Source organism: Lepidochelys olivacea (genome assembly GCF_965140295.1).
Source record: "Lepidochelys olivacea isolate rLepOli2 genome assembly, chromosome: 21".
Classification (NCBI taxonomy): domain Eukaryota; kingdom Metazoa; phylum Chordata; order Testudines; family Cheloniidae; genus Lepidochelys; species Lepidochelys olivacea.
Window position 1 is genome coordinate 11,354,428 of NC_140431.1, and position 18,319 is coordinate 11,372,746.

The following is an 18,319-nucleotide window of genomic DNA, read 5'->3' on the forward strand; positions in this document are numbered from 1 at the left end:
CTTAAAAAGACCAAAAAAAATGGCAAAAAGCTGTTGTCTTTTTTTTGGGTGGGGGGGCTGGTATGTGTGTGTTGGGGGAAGGGTTGTGACATTGTCTGCAACATTTTGCAACCAAACCGTTATAGAAACAGTTCTCAGAAATTTGTGTGTGTTGAAAGCTGAGTTTTCTGCAAGCCAAGAATAGTTTCAGTGACAATTCTGGGTTTTTGTTTTTTTTTAAGGGAGTGGGTCCATTCTGAACGCCGCAAAACAGACACGTTTTTGAAAAATGTTGGCAACTTTTAAAGAACTTTTTTCCAGCCAGCTCTAGCCCCGAACCCTAGGTCCTAACCCCAGCTCCAGGAGGGGAGGGAGGGCTCCTAGTCACAGAAGGGGCCAGGGTCTCAGGACGCCTGGGTCCCACCCCCAGCTGCGGGCGGGGAGGGAGGGCTCCTAGTCACAGAAGGGGCCAGGGTCTCAGGACGCCTGGGTCCCACCCCGGCTCTGGGCGGGGAGTGACAGCCCCTCGGAGGCAGGCTGGGCTAATCCTGCAGCTTTTCCATCCTGCCCCGTAAGGATGCTCCTGGCAGTAGCTCCGCAGTCTCGGCTCCTCCCCGGGGGCCGGGTCTCTGAGCTGCCGGCTTCTCCACCCCCCAGCCCGGGGGGGCTGCACAGCCTGGACCGCGCTCGCTGCCGCAGCGAGCAGGAAACGGAGAGCGGGTTTAATTTCCATTTCCTGCCCTCTTAGCGAGACTCCCGCACGGTCACACGCAGCCCGGCCCTGCCCAGCCTCGGCAGGCAGGAAGCGAGCTCGGGGCGGACCCTGGGGGGCCAGGATCTCCGAGCCAACCCATGCGCCTCCGCAGGCCGGGGCTGCCAGCTCTCCGGGCACCTCTGCATGTAAGTCGACTTTTGGGGCTTTAAGGTGGGGCCTGCCCCTGCCAGCGTCTCCCTCGGCCACCTGCAGCGGGGAGAGATCCAGGCAGCTCCTGGCACGGCAAGAGCCTCAGGGTGCCTCTGGGTGGCTGCAGGGTCGGGGTGGGGGGCAGTGATGTGGCTACCGGCCAAGTGATCCGAAAGCCCACCACAGCTCTCCGGCGGAGCTGGATCCATTTGTACAGTGGGGGGGCTGAGAGCCATTGAACTAAATTGTATATGATTCAAGCCAGGGGGTGCGGTAGCATCCCTCGTTCCAGCACCTCTGCGGCTCTGTGCTGAGCACCCGGGGAGTCCGGGGCCTGATTCTGCCCTGCACCTTGCGGGGCCGTGCAAAAGGCTTGCGGGTCGGCGGCTCCCAGCGCTGACTGCGCTTGGAGGAGCCAGGAGCACGCTGCCCCCCCAGGATCTGGCCCCGCGTTTGTCCCTGGAGTGAAGTCCGGCACTTCCCAGGACACGCCGCAGCGTGGCTATAGCCTGGAGGAATGCGGCTAGCTGGCTCAGGGATTCCTCGCCGTCCCCCCTCCCTCCCCCCCCCTCGGTGACATGGCCTAGCAGTGGGTGATGGGGCTTTGGAGGCTGAGGCTGCCAGCCCAGGTCCTTGAAGGGGCACTTGGCCCAGCTCCTCGCAGCAGGGAGGAGTGAGATGCAGGGAGGCCAAGAGCTCCTAAAGACACTGGGCTGGGACCAGAAGGAGCCTTTCCTGTCACCTCGCTTGTACCCCCAGCTCGGCCTGTTTCCCCTGCTCTGGAGAATGACTGGCTGGTTTGTCTGACTCCCTAGCACCCCGCCCGGCCTGGGCCAGGAGCCCCAAGGCGTGTGTCAGGGTATGGACACACTCTGCCATGGGGACGGGCTGGGCGGGGAGGAACGTCAGGGCCGGGCTGCTGAGTCTTTCAGATGGCATTGTGCAGTCGTTTATCTGCCTGGACTCTGCCCACGGGCTGGCACCCACATGATCTGGGGGAATCTTTCCCCAGCCGGGCTGCCCTTTGTCTTTGCCTGTCTTTGGAGGGTAACCCTGTGGGGTCCCTGCCAGGAGCCAGCCCTGTTTTCCTGTGGGGTTGTGGGGGAGAATAGCCTCAAGGTCCCTCCCCGAGGTGGATCCTCCCTCCCTCAGGGAACTAAACCTTCCCTTGGTGGAGCACGACCCAAAGCATCACCCTTCACTTCTCCCCCTGCGTGGGCCGAGATCCCCTCCCGACTCCTGTTTCATGCTGCGTGTGGGGGGGAGGGGTTCTTGCCAGTCTCCCTCCCATCCCACCCGCCTCCCCCCTTCCGGCACTTTGCCCCTCTTTGCATTTGCCCCCCTTGTCACTTGCTGCCGTTTCTGCTCCCTTGGGAAAAAGGGGATATTTTCCTAGTGGAGGGGACAAGCTCCCTGCCTCCACTTCTCAGGGTTGAAGGGTTGTTATCCCTTCCCCCACAAACACACCCAGTGTTGAGGTGGGGGGCCTATTTCTCCCATCCCTTCCCCCCTCCCCTTGGAGCTCCATTCCAGGAGCCTGTTCCTAGGAGGCCGCTCCACTCCCGTTGGCATTAATGAGCTGAGGGTGCAGGTGCGGGCTGGGGCTGGGGGCTCCCATCTCTCTCCAGCCCAGGTGAGGAGCTGCATTCGCCACCTTCACTTTCGCTTTGCCCAGCCCCAGAGGCTGCAGGCTGGTCTTTGCCCTGCTGCCCTGATAAAGCCACCCCTCCTGCTGGCACGTAGCTGGGCTAGGGTTAAGTCCGGCGCGCCCTCCGGTCTCCCTCGCCAGGGGCCAGGCAGACCGTCCCCAGCACCACACTCACCCGCTGGGATTGCTGTGGGCCACTTTAACGATTCCCCTGTTTCCATAAAGCCCGTCTCCATCAGCTGCTGTTTTGCTAGTTATAGCTAACATCTGCCGTGGCTCCAACCGCGAAATGGGTCAGAGGGCCGAGCCCGCTCCTGACTGGGTCTGACAGCTAAGGATGGAGGGACAGTTTCTAGGAAAGGGAGATATGGGACTGGCTTTTGCCGCACATCGCATCCCCCCGGGAGCTCACGGTGGGGGGGGGGGGGGGGAAATGGGTGCAAGACAGCACCGGTTTTGTGGCGTTCAAGCCCGGAGCTCCTGAGCGTAGCAGGTATGAGATATTAATGTGGGCTGCAAGCCACAGGGTATCTCCGGCTCCTAGCAGCCCAGAGACGGCTCATCAGGCAGACAGGCCCCCGCATTTTTACGTCCATGTGGCGAGGAGCGTCTTGTGATTAAAACGCCATTGGGAACAACCGAACGAGGGAGAGCTGCAGGCCTCCCTGCCCCAGGCCCGCGCCACTTGTGTCCCTGCTGCTGAGTGGGGGCGGAGGGCAGGCAGTTCTTGTGCGGCCTGTTGCTTTCTCTGGGGCTCTCCAGTCCTCCCAGGGCAGCTTGAGGTTCTGCTGGGTGCGTGCGGTGGGGCAGGGGGCATGTAGACTTTGTGCGTCGTTGCCGCTTGGGAACGGGCCATGGCTGTTTTGGCTGGAGGCTGCCTGTTTCATTAGCAGTAAGTGCTGTGGCAGGCAGGCAGAGTTGTAGGAAAGAGATCTATACTGAGCAAACAGAGAGGCCAGGGTTCCCCGCGGAGAGGGACTGTGTATGTCCAATAGCCACCAGCTTGCACTCCTGAGCTCCAGGTGTCACCCCAAACTAGATCCCTCTGGAAACTTCTGGCTTCCTTTCTCCAGTCCTGTACACCCAAGTGAGCTCAGTCAAGTTCCTAGAGTGCCCACATCCCCCCAGGCCACCAGACCTGTTGCTGGCAGTCTTGGCCGGGAGGCTTAGAATCAAATGGGTCATGGACACTGAATTCTCTTATCATCCCTTAGAAGTGTGATTGCTCCAGAGCCAGGTAAGAGGCACCATTGATGGTGCAGGAGAAGCTTTCACTGTTCTGGGCGTACATTGGGAGATGCCATGAGAGACCAGCATGAGCCTCAGAGCCTGGATTCAGATGGAAAGATCTGGGGTGTCCAGAGCCAGGTTTTTGGTTCAGCCCATCGAGATGGCAGTAGAGTTAGATCTTTGGATCTTATCTTCCCCAAAGATCAGGGGGAGTTTGGACAAGGCGTTTGTTGGAGCCCCTCCCTCGCTCTAGCAGTAGCTACTTCATCAGGGTAACAGGCAGCTCTAGCCACATCACAAGAGATAACTTGTCCTGATGCTGAACGGTAGCTGATTGCACAGAGCAGGAGAGAAAGCAGCTAGTTACAGGCTGCCTGGTTAGGGCCCACAGGAGGAAATACTGAAGAGGAAGAAGAACCAGCGGGGGAGGAAATGAGGAAAATGTCACAAAGCTCAGTCACTCTGAGTTCCCCTAAAATTTTGTCACAAGTAGAAACTCCTATATGGTCCCTTTTATAGCCATGTCTTCTTAGACTGTCCTCCATGTCCTCTAGTTCCAGAGCCAGGTGCTGGTCAGTATCATCATATATAATTCACATACAAGCTATGTTAAAAGAACTTTATTAAGGTTGCAAAGTCAAGCATTCAAAAATGTTCTTGGCTAGCCAGTCCCAGTTTCCCTCTCTCATCCTGTGCCCCTTCCAGTCCCTGGGCCAGCTCATGTCAGACCCCTCCCCTCCCCCCCAGGTTCTTGCCCCGGTCTACATCTGTCCTTTACCCCGAACTTCCCCAGGTCCAGCTATTGTTCCCTATGCATTCATGTCAGGAACTCCTCCTCCACGCTGCCGGACAGACAGGCTCCCTCCTCTCAATTCAGATGCCCAGATCCAGACCCGGCTTGGCTCACAAAAGCCCAGAACTGCAATTCCTGAGAAAGTTCTGTTCAGTCCTGGGCTGGAGCATGCTCAGTTCATGCAGAATCTTCAGGGAATTAAGCTGCTAAAATCTAAGAAGTCTGTACTGAGCATAAGTGAACTGCGATTTTTTCAAAGGCTTATAACTGGGCCAAATTTGGGCAGATTTTCACATGGCCAGCAAAAGGCAATCCCTGATGCACAGGCCACCCTTCTGCCAAATTGCAAGACCCTGTGCCAAAGCATCAAGGAGAAAAGGTCACCAGGATTTTTTAATGTGGGCAAAACAATGGATTTGTCCTTAGCCCTGTTCTTGGATATGGCCACACTGGTTTGATTGGGATTTTCCAAAAATATTCAGCTTGAAGTGGACACCTGGCATAGAAAATTTCAGTCCAAACGGTTAAAGTTTGGCAAAGGGATATGCAACTGAAAACAGGGTCTTATAATGGGAGGCGTTGGGCAACCTTGATAGTAGGTGGTCCTCTATCACATAGAACTTCTGAATTCATAACTTAGTGGGAGAGTCAATGTGTCATGTGGGAGACATCGCCATCTAGTGATTAACGTGCAGGCCTGTCAAGTCAGGACTCCTGGGTTCCATTACTGGCACCTGCTCTGTGGATTTGGGCAGGTCCTGTCTCTCTCACTTTTCCCATCTGTGAAATGGAGATAGAAAGATGGAGGGACAGGGAAATTAATGTGCCTTGAAGCCCCTGGGTTCTGTTCCTGACTCTGGTAGCTCTGAGGATCCAGTCCCCTTTTCTCCTCCAAGACTCAACAATAAACCAGTTCTTTCTTTTTTTCCCAGCTGAACAAAGAGGAACCACAGGGAGTTCTCTGCTGAACTTCAGAGTGGTGTTGTTATTGTGGACTCCAACCAAGACTGAGGGTTTCCACACAAACCTAGAGGAGTGACAGTGGTTCTGCTCTGAACTGCTTGTAAACTCAATAGATTAGACAGACATAGGGTGTGTCTACATTGGAGATGGGGGTGTATTCCCTTCTTGGGTAGACGCATGTATGTTAGCTTTGATCAGGCGAACGCGATACAAGTAGAAGAGTAGCCGGGGTGGGACGGGCTAGCATCCGAGTCAGTGCCTAGGGTCCCTGGGAAGGACTGTACTCAGGCAGTCAGCACTCACCCCACTGTAGCTAGAGGTCTGTTCTCAGTGCATTAGCGTGCATCTACCCACGCTGGAAATTACGCCTCCGGCTGGCATGCAGATACGCCCAAAGAGTCGGGGAAGGGGCGCCCGCATCCTGGCAGAACACTGGGTCGTCAGAATCCCCCCTGGTTTTAAGTAACCTCACGTGGAATGCGTGCGAAACGCTTCCGTGAGCACTGCCCTGTGAAGGGAGAGTGATGTCTTTTTGTCCAGTTTTACATGTAGATTTGAACCCACATTTTCTGCCTCGGTCACTCAGAGCCCACGTCCTCTGTGTGGGGTTTTCCTGGCCTCTTCCACCATCTAATTACTGTTCCTGCCTCTCGTCAGTTATTCATTGTTCCCGGGGCCGGTCTGACAAGCCACAACACATTCTCCATCAGATCCCAGCTAAAGACTCGGGGCCTGGTGTTCAGAGGTATAGATTATTACAGAGAGCAGTGTTTCCCAAACTTTTTGATACCAGGGACCGGCTTGCTGTCTTCCTAGACTATGTCAGGGAGATCTCAGGGACCAGCGCTGGTCCACGGACCAGTCATTGAGAAACGCTGACTTCGAGGGCCCCAGACAAGGTCAGGGCCCCATGGTGCTAGGTGCTGTACAAACACCCAGTAAGGGACATGCCCTGCTCTACATAGACAAGATAGATGAAGGGTGGGACAAGGTAATTGGCGGAGCTGGGATTAGAAGATGGCTTTCTTGGGTCCTGCTGCAGTGCCCTACCCCCTGGATCACACTGCCTTTCAGCCTGAGCCTCTGAAAGTCCAAGGGCCTGATCCAAAGCCCAGCGAAAACAATGGATGCTGTGTGCATCCAGCATCTCTGAAAAACCTTTCACAACTTCTTCCATGAGGCCTAAGAGAAATGAGTCAAGGCTGGTAATAAAATCCAACTCATTCCCTCTTTGAGGCTTGCCAGAACCGTCCGTTCTCCGTGTTTATTGTCCTAACCACAGCAAAACCGGAGGATGATAGACACACAACACGGCCTTGAATCACAGCCCTGTCTGACAACGACTCACGCTGTCGAGGAGGCGGAAGGGGAAAAGCAAAACAGTGGCACCAGAAGCAAATGAAAGAGACTGTTCCCCTGCGTAACCCAGCTTGCTTTCCATTGGGGTGGGGAGTTTGAGACTTGGTGACTTTGATATAATGCCATTCGCTGTTTACACTGGGCAGCATGCTCACTGAACTCCTTTAAAATTCCGTCTCCACATGGTTCGGGCCTGTCCCCATAGTATGTTGTAAACCAGTTTGGAAAATTAGAAAGGGGGGGCCAGATTTTGATCTCAGTAGTGCTGCTGTGAGTCTGGAGTAACTGAGCAGAGTTACTAAGACTAGAATCTGACCCAAACCTTACCCACTCAGGGCCAGACGTTCAGCAGCTCAGCTGCACCCGCAGTGGGGGGCCAGATTTTCACAAGAACTCACCACCCTCTTGAAAAATCTAGGCCCTTATTGGGGCGCTGAACTCTTGGGACATTGTGGCCCCAGGGATGGGTCTTGAGTTCATTTGAAATGGTGGCCCTAAGATTCTAAAATGCTTTATACTGCCCCCGACCCTCGGGAAAGCTCCTTGGGATGGACAAGTGAAATGCATTGTATCAGCACTAGGTCGTATGAGAATGTGATTTGGCCCCGTTTGTATTTCCCAGCCAAATCTGTGCTCTGAACTGGGTTAGCTGCTGGAGAAGAGTTTAAAGCCAGTCCCAGTGTAGACAGAGGCCTGGATCTGCTTGCAACGCTCAGTGTCATGGCACCTTACTTTTAGGCACCTAGAAAATCACAGGACCACTGTGAACCACAAAGTGGAGCTAAGCACCGGGGCCCCTGTACAATCACTAGGGGAAATGAGGCGTGTCAGAATGTGATCCACAAGGGCCAGCATGCTGTGGGGGGCATTCAAGCTGGCCAATGCGAGATGCCGACGAGAGGCATGTGTGCTGACCCCTGCCCCTCTCTCTCGGAGACCCTGTTCTAGGTTCCTAGAACTGCTGCGGGAGAGAGGATTTGAACCGGGGTCTCCCCAGTGTGCCTTGAGCTAGGGGATGGTCTGATGTGGTGATCCTTAGTCTCGCTTGCTGAAGCTGTTCCACTGTGGATAAATAATGAAACAATGATCTGGCCTGGACCAGAGAGGGAGGGAATTAACCCCGAGTCTTCTACTTCCCTGGTGAGTGCTCTAGCCACCGGGGATAAGACTTAGAAGGTGGGTGGCTCCACCGGGTCGTCCCCAGCTGGATTTTGAATGGGACCGGACCCGATCTGGGCTGCAGCCTCTGAGCTCGCCTTCCGGATCAGGCCGCATGTGCAATGTAGGTTGGCCGAGCGCCCAGTCCTCCCCCCGTTTGTGACTTGCTCTGGGGCTTAGGTGGGAGATTGGTCCCGGGTGCCTAAGGGAGGCAGCCGTGCCCATGCCCAGAGGCCAAACCTACAGGGGACGGTGGGTGGTATGTGGATCGCAACGGAGCCAAACCTGGGACTTTTGTGGATCTGGGCCGGAGGCCGTAACGTCCAACTGCCTTTTCCCATTGTGCTTTCCTTGTGCATTGCATTGTCCCATTGTACTGTTCAGCATTCACAGTGACTCATTTCCTGGCGATTGCTGTCTGGCTGAGCAGAGCAGATGGGCAAAGATGGGGATGAGAACGAGCTAGCCCCAAATAGCCCTCAATCCCCAGGAAATGCCCTGCGCTGTTTGTTCCAAGCTGAAGAGGAGGGACAACACCAGTGCGTGGCTCTTGACTGGTTGATGCAGTGGTGCTGGAGGTAGGGGTTCTGCTGCACCCCCTGGCTTGAGCTGGTAATAACGAACACCAAATACATGGTTTCCATCAGCAGCAGCCCCATCACAAAAATTGTTCCAGCACCCCCGGGTTGATGTGGTTTTAATTGGGCTGTAGATCGCCCTGAGTGATTCAGGTATCCCCAGTCACCTCTTGGCAGCGAATTGTTCTATTTTTGTGTGTGCCATAAATTACGTTTCATAACAGCGACAAACCACAGCAGGAAGTGTGTCTCACGGCAATTACTGAGCATGTTGGCTAGCTGCTCGCTCTGCCTTTGGCCCTGTGACGCCATGCCCCTGGGAAGACAATATAATTGCTCAAGTATGTGCTGCGTGATGCTTTCGAGGCTAGAGGGCCCGCTCCTTCCTAGCTTATGGCAATGTTCTGCTGCTTAAAAGCCATCCCACGGGGGGCGGGGGAATGCTGGGGCACTGGGCTGGGAATCCGGAGAGAGCTGGGGTTCAATTCCTAGCTCTGCCACAGGCTTCCTGCACAATCTTAATTTCTCCGTGCCTCAGTTTCCCCATCTATAAAATGTTTCCTTAACTCACAGAGCACAGCACCTTGGGCAGAGCGCCGATTCTGTGGCCCTGATATCTCAGAAGTCAGGGACTCCCACCACTCCAGTTGAAAAACATGTCCTAAGCTGAATAGGTGTCTAGATGGTTCTCATTCTGGCAATGAATTGATTAGGGATGTGGGAGAAGAGCCAGGGCAGAGATCTGCCCCAAATGAGTATATTACACTGACACAGTGGTAATGCTAAGGGATGATTGTGCCTCCCTGGTATGTCTCCTCAATCTAGGGCGGCATTGCTCAACCCAAGTACTGCTGCAGAGATAATCTCTAAGGTGCCACAAGGACTCCTCGTTGTGCGTGCTAGTCAATTACCCCATTGCTTCTGGAGGCTGATTGCCTTGCAAAACTGTTGTGGATGGAAAACTGCATTGTATTTCTTCGGTGCCTTTCCTCAAGAGCTCCCAGGGCTCTACAAACAGCAGGTAATTACATTGCATGAGACCCTGGGCTTAAAAGAATTAATAGTGAGCACCTCGTTACTCTTGGGGGTTGATAACCTCCATAATGACTTAAAAGTCCCCTTGTAAACATGGTACTTTCATTGGATCCTGAATTCTTCCCCCCCTCCAAAGTTTTGTGCCATGTTGCATTGCGCTGTTAAGCAATTGCTGTGTTTCGCCCCAGAGACACTTGCACTTTAGACTGTAAGTTCTTTGAAGTAGGGACTGTCACTTATTATTTGTACAGCACCTAGCACAATGGAGGCTGTAGGCATTACCACGATGTAAGTGTTTAAATAATAATAATTTAAAGAGATGAGACCTTTTACTCCCTAAACTCAATGGAAAGGAGTCAGGACAGCGGAAGGGTTTAGAGGCAATCCCTTCTAATGCCTCTTCCTTGGAGGAGTCCCCTAATTTGTATCCTGATTGCCTTCACTTGTCAGTTCCATTCCAAGTCTGTGTAATTTGCAAGTCAAATGCAGGCATTCCCTGGCTGGAAGCTTAGCAGGAGAGCCGGAAACAATACTGTGTGCTTTGTGCTTCTTGTCTCGCCTGCAATAAAGATCCTGGAATTGGAACTTGCCTGGCAGTGAGTTTGTGTCCGAGGTAGGAGAGAACACATAACAGGCTGGGGTTTGCAGTACTACCCAGTGTAGTGTATTGAGGACTGTGTTGGAATTGCAAGATATCATTTTAAGAGCGGGGAGGGGTGTTCCCTTAGCTTGTAGGCTAAGGGCCAGGGTTCTGTGGCAAAGAGTATGCGATCAGAGTCAGACATCGGAGTCAGTTTGGGGCCAGCCAGCCTACAGTAAGGTGGGGTGGGTCATTCCTTGCTGTTTAGGGAGCAGCCTGCTTTGTTTCTCTCTGTTTTGGGTTCTTGTGTGTTCTGGATCAGTGGCTCTCAACCTTTCCAGACTACTGTACCCCTTTCAGGAATCTAATTTGTTTTGAGTACCCCCAAGTTTCAACTCACTTAAAAACAACTTGCTTAGAAAATCAGACATAAAAATAAAAAAGTGTCATAGCCACTAGGACTGAATTGCTTCCTTTCTTGTTTTTACCATATAATTATAAAATAAATCCATTGAAATACAAATATTGTACTTGCATTTCAGTGTATAGTATATAGAGCAGTATAAATGTATGTATATGTGAAATTTTAATTTGTACTGACTTGGTTAGTACTTTTTCTGTAGCCTGTTGTACAACTAGGCAAATACCTAGATGAGTCGATGTACTCCCTGGAAGAGCTCTGCATACCCGCAGGGGCCTGCGTACCCCTGGTTGAGAACCACTGTTCTGGATTCTAAGACATAAAGCAGTGCTATGTTCCAAGCTTCCAGCAAGAGTATGAAATATTTTTTATCCCGATAACACCTAGAGCAGCAGTTAACTCTAAACAAAGGCCTTGGGGCTTGCTGGGGTTTCTGCACTACTGCAGTCAGGCCAAGGTGCTATTCATGCCGGCAGATCTCTGCCCTGCTTGAAACCAGGGGAAGCTGCACCAGTGCAAATGGCAACTCGGAGCCCGTCTACACTGGGGATTTGCCCCGGGGCAGCTAAACTGGTGGCTGGACTCTCACGTATGGACAAGGGCTAAACAGAAGGCGCTGGAGGAGGGGGTAAGATTCCTGATCCCATTGAAGTCGATGACAAAACTCCCGCTGATTCTGGGGGGAAGGGGAGTCAGATGTGGGCAGCGCAAAAGGGCAACTTATACAAAGTCATTTACTCTAACCACCAGCCGCCACCCACTTTGGGTAGATTCCAGACACCTCTGCTGCTTTCTGTTCTCTTTCCTAATCTTCCCCCTCCCCAGCTGGCAGCCAGCTGGTCTCTTGGGGAGCTTGAGAGGGGCATAAATCCGCTCTGCTGTTTAGATTGTAAGGGGAGAGCTCTGCCCTCTTGTTATTCAGACCCATGAGCACCCATGGCTCTGCATACACAATATCCATAACGCCTGCAGCGCTGAAGCCAGGTCGGTGGCCGCTGGGATGCAGTAGATGCGGACTGAGAGGGGCCTGAAGTCTTTTGCAAGGCTGCTGAAATCTGGAGCTGCGGCTGGTCCCCACTCACATCCGGCCCGCTTAGAAATTCATGCAGTAGCCCTGGGCCCCTGTCTGGCAGGGAAACCTCCTGCCCTCCCGAAACTGAATGGGTGATAAAGAGGAAGAAGAATGGTCCCTCTGATGCCACAGGAAAAGACTTTGAAACTCCCCAGATCCACTTTTTTCAGAGTAGCAGCCGGGTTAGTCTGTATTCGCAAAAAGAACAGGAGGACTTGTGTACTTGTGTACAGATCCACTTCGTGTGTTTCAGGTGCACAGTTGCACACAAGAAATTACCCAGCACTGAAGCCGACTTGCTGAAGAGGCTGATTGCTACAATTCTCTGGTCAGAACTGTCACACTTGGCTCCTAAATCCCAGAGGGGATATCCAGAGGGGCTGAACATCTGCAGCTCCCAAGGAGGTTGGTGGAGTGCGTGGGTGGCTTAGATTCGGGTGTCTAAATGTGGCCACAGGAGCCTTGCTTTGTGCACCAGATCATAGAATCATAGAATCATAGAATATCAGGGTTGGAAGGGACCCCAGAAGGTCATCTAGTCCAACCCCCTGCTCAAAGCAGGACCAATTCCCAGTTAAATCATCCCAGCCAGGGCTTTGTCAAGCCTGACCTTAAAAACCTCTAAGGAAGGAGATTCTACCACCTCCCTAGGTAACGCATTCCAGTGTTTCACCACCCTCTTAGTGAAAAAGTTTTTCCTAATATCCAATCTAAACCTTCCCCACTGCAACTTGAGACCATTACTCCTCGTTCTGTCATCTGCTACCATTGAGAACAGTCTAGAGCCATCCTCTTTGGAACCCCCTTTCAGGTAGTTGAAAGCAGCTATCAAATCCCCCCTCATTCTTCTCTTCTGCAGGCTAAACAATCCCAGCTCCCTCAGCCTCTCCTCATAACTCAAATCAGATCTGAACGCTCTGCCTAGAGCTTTTTAGCCTACGCTCTCTCTGCTCTTCCTGTAGCGGATGCTAGCACAGAGCCGCAACATGCCCCCGGCACAGTCTTGTCCACACCCCCACACACAACCAACCCCTGCCGCAGCGTGCCAGGCACTATCCTGTCACCCAACCCCAACACCCGCCCCCACACACCCATTTTGCGCCCGACATCCCTGTCCCCAGAGCTGTGCCCGCCCTGCTTCCCTAGCCCCACTCACTGATGTGGTCCAAGGCCCCGGTGCAGAAGTGCCCATAGAACTTCTTGGCGCCCAGCACCCGCAGGTCGTGGGTGGTGAAAGGCCAGAGGTGCAGCACGTTGTTGCGGAACTCACTGCCGCAGGAAGAAGAGGATCTGGATCTTTATCTTGTGGCATATCGAAGACTGTGTTGCATTCAATGAAGTGATCCAATGAAGCTCACAAAAGCTTATGCTCTAATGAATTTATTAGTCTCTAAGGTGCCCCAAGTCCTCCTTTTCTTTTTGTGTTGGAAGTGCAAGCTATCTCTTTAAGGTGGGTGTGGGTTCCTGATCCGGCTTGCAGGCCAAAGGCTCTCTGTAGCAACAGTGTGATCCAGCACTGAGTCAGTCTGAAAAGAACCAGTGTAGAAATGAACAAGGCGGGGTGAATTGTGCCTCTCTGCCTTAGGGAGCAACCTTTGTTTTGTCTCTCTCTCTCTGTTTTTTGTTGCTGCGTGTTTGTGACACTCTGTATTTCAGGGGAACATCCTGCACCCCCGTGTTCATCCTTATAATATGATTGTGTGGTATCCAATGCAAAGTTTGTCATGTTGGGTGTCTTCGGAAGGCTCGTGATGCACTGAGCATTGTTGTTATAGTAATGTTATAGGTTGTAATTTCATGTATAGAGTTACGAGGCTGAAAATGTGTCCTCATGGCTTTAAACAAGCCCAGGCAAAACTCTCCAGGAGCAGAGGGGCAGTTCACACCTCATCAGGGCATGTATGGGACCAACCAAGCCTCACAGGAACAAAGGACACTAGCCTAGGCAGCAACAAAGGATCTGTTGGACTCTTGAGTGAGTCACCCCCCTTCCCTGGGTCAGTGCGGGACTATGATGAGGTAATGCTCACCTGACTCTAAAGGGTGGGGGGGGGCAAAGCCAAGAGGGAAGAAAGAACATGATAAAAGGGAGAGACGTTTGCTAGGCTCTCTCTCTCTCTGTTCCACCTCCACCTACAGACGTCACCACCAAGCGACTGAAGCGCTGCTCAAAGGGGAGAGCCTGGCTGAAGGGCAACCAGCCAGCCTGTGGTGAGAAGCATCTAAGTTTTTCAGGGCACTGAAAGTGTTAAGATCCACTTAGAATGTGTTTTGCTTTTATTTCATTTGACCAAATCCGACTTGTTGTGCTTTGATCTATAATCACTTAAAATCGATCTTTTGTAGTTAATAAATTTGTTTGTTTATTCTACCTGAAGCAGTGTGTTTGGTTTAAAGCATGTCAGAGACTCCCCTTGGGATAACAAAGTCTGGTACATATCAATTTCTTTGTTAAATTGACAAACTCATATAGGCTTGCGGCATCCAGCGGGCATAACTGGACAGTGCAAGACGGACGTTCCTAGGGTTGTGTCTGGGACCGGAGATATTGGCTAGTGTCATTTAGTTGCACAATCCAAGCAGCGGCTGGCCAAAAGTGCTCACCCATGTATCTGGGAGCAGCTTACATGTGAGAGGCAGTGCGTGAACAGCCCAGGAGTGGGGGGGTCTCGCAGCAGAGCAGGGTAAGGCTGGCTCCCAGAGCCGAGGACTGGAGTGGCCTAGAAGGTCACTGGTCCAGATAACACCAGGGGAATGTCACGGTGTTATCTTTCTGGATTCTAAGAATAAAAACAGTGTTCTTTTGCAACCTCCCAGCAGCATATTTGATGTTTCTATCCAACATCTTTGTGTGTAAGCTGTGAAATGTAACATAGCTGAAGGCTATATTAGGCCTTAATCTTTTGGCACAAGCAGTAGACACTCATGCTTTTAGCTCTGAAGCTCTTGGGTTCAAATCCTGCCGTTGCCCAAATGGGGTCTGTTATAATTGAACAATTAGCTTGGTACATCGTGGGTTTCGGTGTGGGTATATGTGTGTGTCCCTTCTCTGCAGCATCAGGGGTTGGCTATCTAGTGGCAGCAGACCGGGCTATGTGGTCCGATCCGCTACAGCGAGCCCGTGGTCCTGGTTTCCCTTCCCCTGTGTCATGCCTTGGGGTAACGTCTGTGAAATGGGGGTTGTTTGAGAGGTGGCTTCTCCGCAGCGCCTCCCTCGCTCAGTCTGTGCTTTGCTCACTCTTTTCCAGACTCCCTTCTTGACCCCGAGCACCCAGGATGAACACTCAGGATGGGGAGCAGGGTAACCCGGCTCACTCCCTTTTCGAAACCTTCCTCCATGCCAGCCACTGCCAGGAGGTGCTGGACAGCTTCCAGGCCTTATGTGGGCAACTGGATCTGGAGCACAAGGGCCAGCTGCCATTCTACCGTAAGCTCAAGTCCTGCCTTAACGACTGGAGTGCCAAGGACCTGTGGGGCAAGCTGGATAAGAAGGCTGGACACAAAGACTATGACCAGGGAAGGGCATGTGCCAACACCAAGGTGAGAAGGGAGGGCATGGCTGGTATAACCAGGGAAGGGCCCCTGTTGAGAGCAAGGGGGAGGTATTACACAGGCTAATTGTGTGATTTGCCTCCTTCTAGTGGCAGGTCCAAGTAACTGTAACAACTTACTACTAAGTTATAGCTAATGGAGCTGCTCTTTTACCTCAAGTGGTGGGGGCTTGTGCTTCCAGTATGGGGAATCGTGGGTTCGAATCGTGGGTTCGAATGTCAACAGTGGTGTTTGTCTGAAGGCAGCTGTGGTTCGTTGCACCGAGACATTTCAGGTCAGAGCCGGGGGTGCGTGGGGCGCATTGCTGGTGCGGGGTGAGCCCAGAGCGAGGTGATGACCACGCTGTCTTCAGGGCTGAAGTGTTTGTCCTCTCCAGGCAGAGCTGAGCGGATCAGACAGGGTATCTGAGCACCCTGGGTTGCTCCTGATAGGATGTGCAGTGGCTTGCGATGTTGACACTGTGAATAAATAGGTCTTGGCAGTTCAACAACCCCACCTGTGATGCAAATCAGGCCCCTGGCTCGAAGGGCAGGCATGGTGCAGCGTCCTGGTGAGCTCTGCCTGTGCCAGTATGTTTCGGGAAATCTCCTACTTGGACCCTGTCTCCACTAGTGCTCCAGGCGGGAGTGTTCCCGAAACCCTCATGCTGGCTAGGCCGGGGGTCGTACGGCGTGTTTGCTCTGTCCAAGGCCCCGGGGCGTGCAGGAGGGGTGGGGGGCTAGGAGCCAGGAACTCCCACACCCCAACACTGATTCCCTGGGCGGTTGAGCTCTCTGCTTATGTCCCCTTGTGGAGAACAGGGAGTTAATGGCTTCCTTGCAGGCAGTGTCAGTGCTGGGGGGGAGTAGGGGGTGGTGCTGTTCAGTCTAACTTGGGAGAGATTAGATCCCCCATTATCTGTCCTTGGATGAGAACAACTGGGACCGAGACTAAAACACATTGTTTTAAAACCTGCAAGGGTTCAGCTCGCTGAATTCCCAGCAGGGGGAACGTGGGGCTTCCTTGTCTACGCTGAGGAATTCAGCCATCAGTGTGTGGTACCCCTTTAAGGGCTGAGCTTCCCAGGCAGAGAGTCCGCAAAGAGATCTTCCACGAGCATCTCGGGCACTGAGTGTTCATTGGACACCACCCAGCATAGCTGCACTGGTGCAAACCCACAGGACTGACACACCGAGCTGCTGCTTGTGCTGGGGGTAGCTCACCCCTGCTCGAATCCGGGGCTAGCTGCACGGGTGCAAATCCCAGCAGCTAGAGGCTTTGCCCATCCCCAGGGGTTTGGATGGGGGGCTGCAACCAGGATAAATCCCCAGTGCAGACAAGGCCAGGGTTTTTAGCAGATCACCGTGATTCTGGCCCAGTGAAAATGGAGGGAGTCGGACCCGCTGTGGGACGAGGGGAGACCAGAGCTGGAGGACTTTCTGGCCTGGGGTTTGCATGTGCTTCCCTACCAGTGGTGTGACTCGTGCCCTGTGTCAAAGGGGGTTGGCGCGATTTCCTGACTCGGTCAACTTGGACGGAGTCACCTGGCTATTGCAGTACAGACCCCCTGCTCCCTCCCGTCTGCAATACGCTTGCCTCACCCCAGTCCTCAGCCCTGCCAGGTCTTGAGATCCCAGCCAGGCCTAGTCTCCCCTCCCTCAGCTAGTCAGGCCCTTCTGCCCCCCAGGGGGACAGACGTGCCCGTCCCAGGAGATCAGCACTGGGGTACCTGGTGGGCTTATTCCGACCTATAAGCGGGGAGCCCCCTGCGTTCTGCCCCGGGCACCCAGCTCTGACACTGCCCCTTCCAGTGCCTGATCATCGGGGCAGGCCCCTGCGGGCTCCGCACCGCCATCGAGCTGGCCTTCCTGGGGGCCCACGTCGTGCTGGTGGAGAAGAGAGACTCCTTCTCCCGCAACAACGTGCTGCACCTCTGGCCTTTCACCATCCACGACCTGCGGGTGCTGGGCGCCAAGAAGTTTTACGGGCGCTTCTGCACCGGGACCTTGGATCACATCAGTGAGTGGGGCTGGGGAAGCAGGGCGGGCACAGCTCTGGGGACAGGGATGTCGGGCGCAAAATGGGTGTGTGGGTGTTGGGTGACAGGACAGTGCCCGGCGCGCTGTGGCAGGGGTTGGTTGTGTGTGTGTGTGTGGGGTGGGGGTGGACAGAGCTGTGCCGGGGGCATGTTGCGGCTTGTGGGGATTGTGGCAGTGAGGGGCACCTGCGGCTGGGGTTGTGGGGGAGGCTGGTGGAATGGCCAAAGTGCCCTGTGGTTGTGGCTGGGTGAGCTGGGGTCTGGGGCCCGGCTGTCCCAAAGGGAGCCCCATCCCAGCGTGCCCCCGGAGACGCTACTGTGGATTTCAGCTCCCCCCACGCTCCGTTTCACACCAAGGGCAGCTTTGTCCCCGGCCTGCACAATAAACACAGCTGGCACCTGCCTTCTGGGGCCGAGCCCCATCTCCCATGCTCTTCGACCTGTGTCTGCACATCAAAGGGGTCCCCCCACCCCAGCACTGCTCCAGGGGATTCTGCAGTAGCAGCTGCCCTCCCCGGTAAAGCATCCTGCATCCCATGGTGGGGAGAGGTCCGGGCCCCAAGTCTGTAGCTGGCAGGCAAATAGCTAGGGAGCTGCCTTGGGTCAGATAGCAGGGAGTGGTCGGAGTCTGTGACCCACAGGGCAGGGGAGCTGAGTGGGGGATGGACTCGAATGGGCTTTGTCTGCGGCTGAGCTCTGGGGAGCTTTGATTTCTGCTCACTCGCTCTGTCTTTCTCTCTCCAGGTATCCGTCAGTTGCAGCTGATCCTCCTGAAGGTCGCCTTGCTCCTGGGGGTTGAAGTTCATGTCAATGTGCAGTTTGAGGGGCTCATCCCCCCCGCAGAGAAGGGAAGCGGACGGGGTAGGGAAGCCGGAGCCTTGTGGCCTGGACTCATTCCAGCTGTCACTGGCTGAAATCCAGCCTGTCCTGTGCTGACGGTGCAGCTCATCGCGGAGGGGCTGTCCTGGGGTCGGGGGATGCAGAGAAGTGCCCCAGGTGTGCGTGAATTTTTCTGAGATCACACCGAGGG

At 53.9% G+C, this 18,319-nt stretch overlaps 1 protein-coding gene across 3 annotated transcripts in view; it reads left to right on the forward strand.

The window, feature by feature from the left end:
- The first annotated feature begins 656 nt into the window (after positions 1–656).
- The window catches only part of MICAL1 (microtubule associated monooxygenase, calponin and LIM domain containing 1), a 41,642-nt gene continuing 23,979 nt past the window's right edge, over positions 657–18,319 (forward strand). Inside the window, exons 1-4 of one of the 3 annotated variants that reach the window (XM_084610958.1) lie at positions 657–879; positions 14,969–15,260; positions 17,063–17,270; positions 18,034–18,150. In XM_084610958.1, the coding sequence (XP_084467084.1) occupies positions 14,997–15,260; positions 17,063–17,270; positions 18,034–18,150 (589 nt within the window). In that variant the 5' untranslated portion in view covers positions 657–879; positions 14,969–14,996. Of the gene's footprint in view, positions 880–9,582; positions 9,634–14,677; positions 14,699–14,968; positions 15,261–17,062; positions 17,271–18,033; positions 18,151–18,319 lie in introns of those variants that run through there. The other 2 variants (XM_084610959.1, XM_084610960.1) reach the window with 2 other exon arrangements.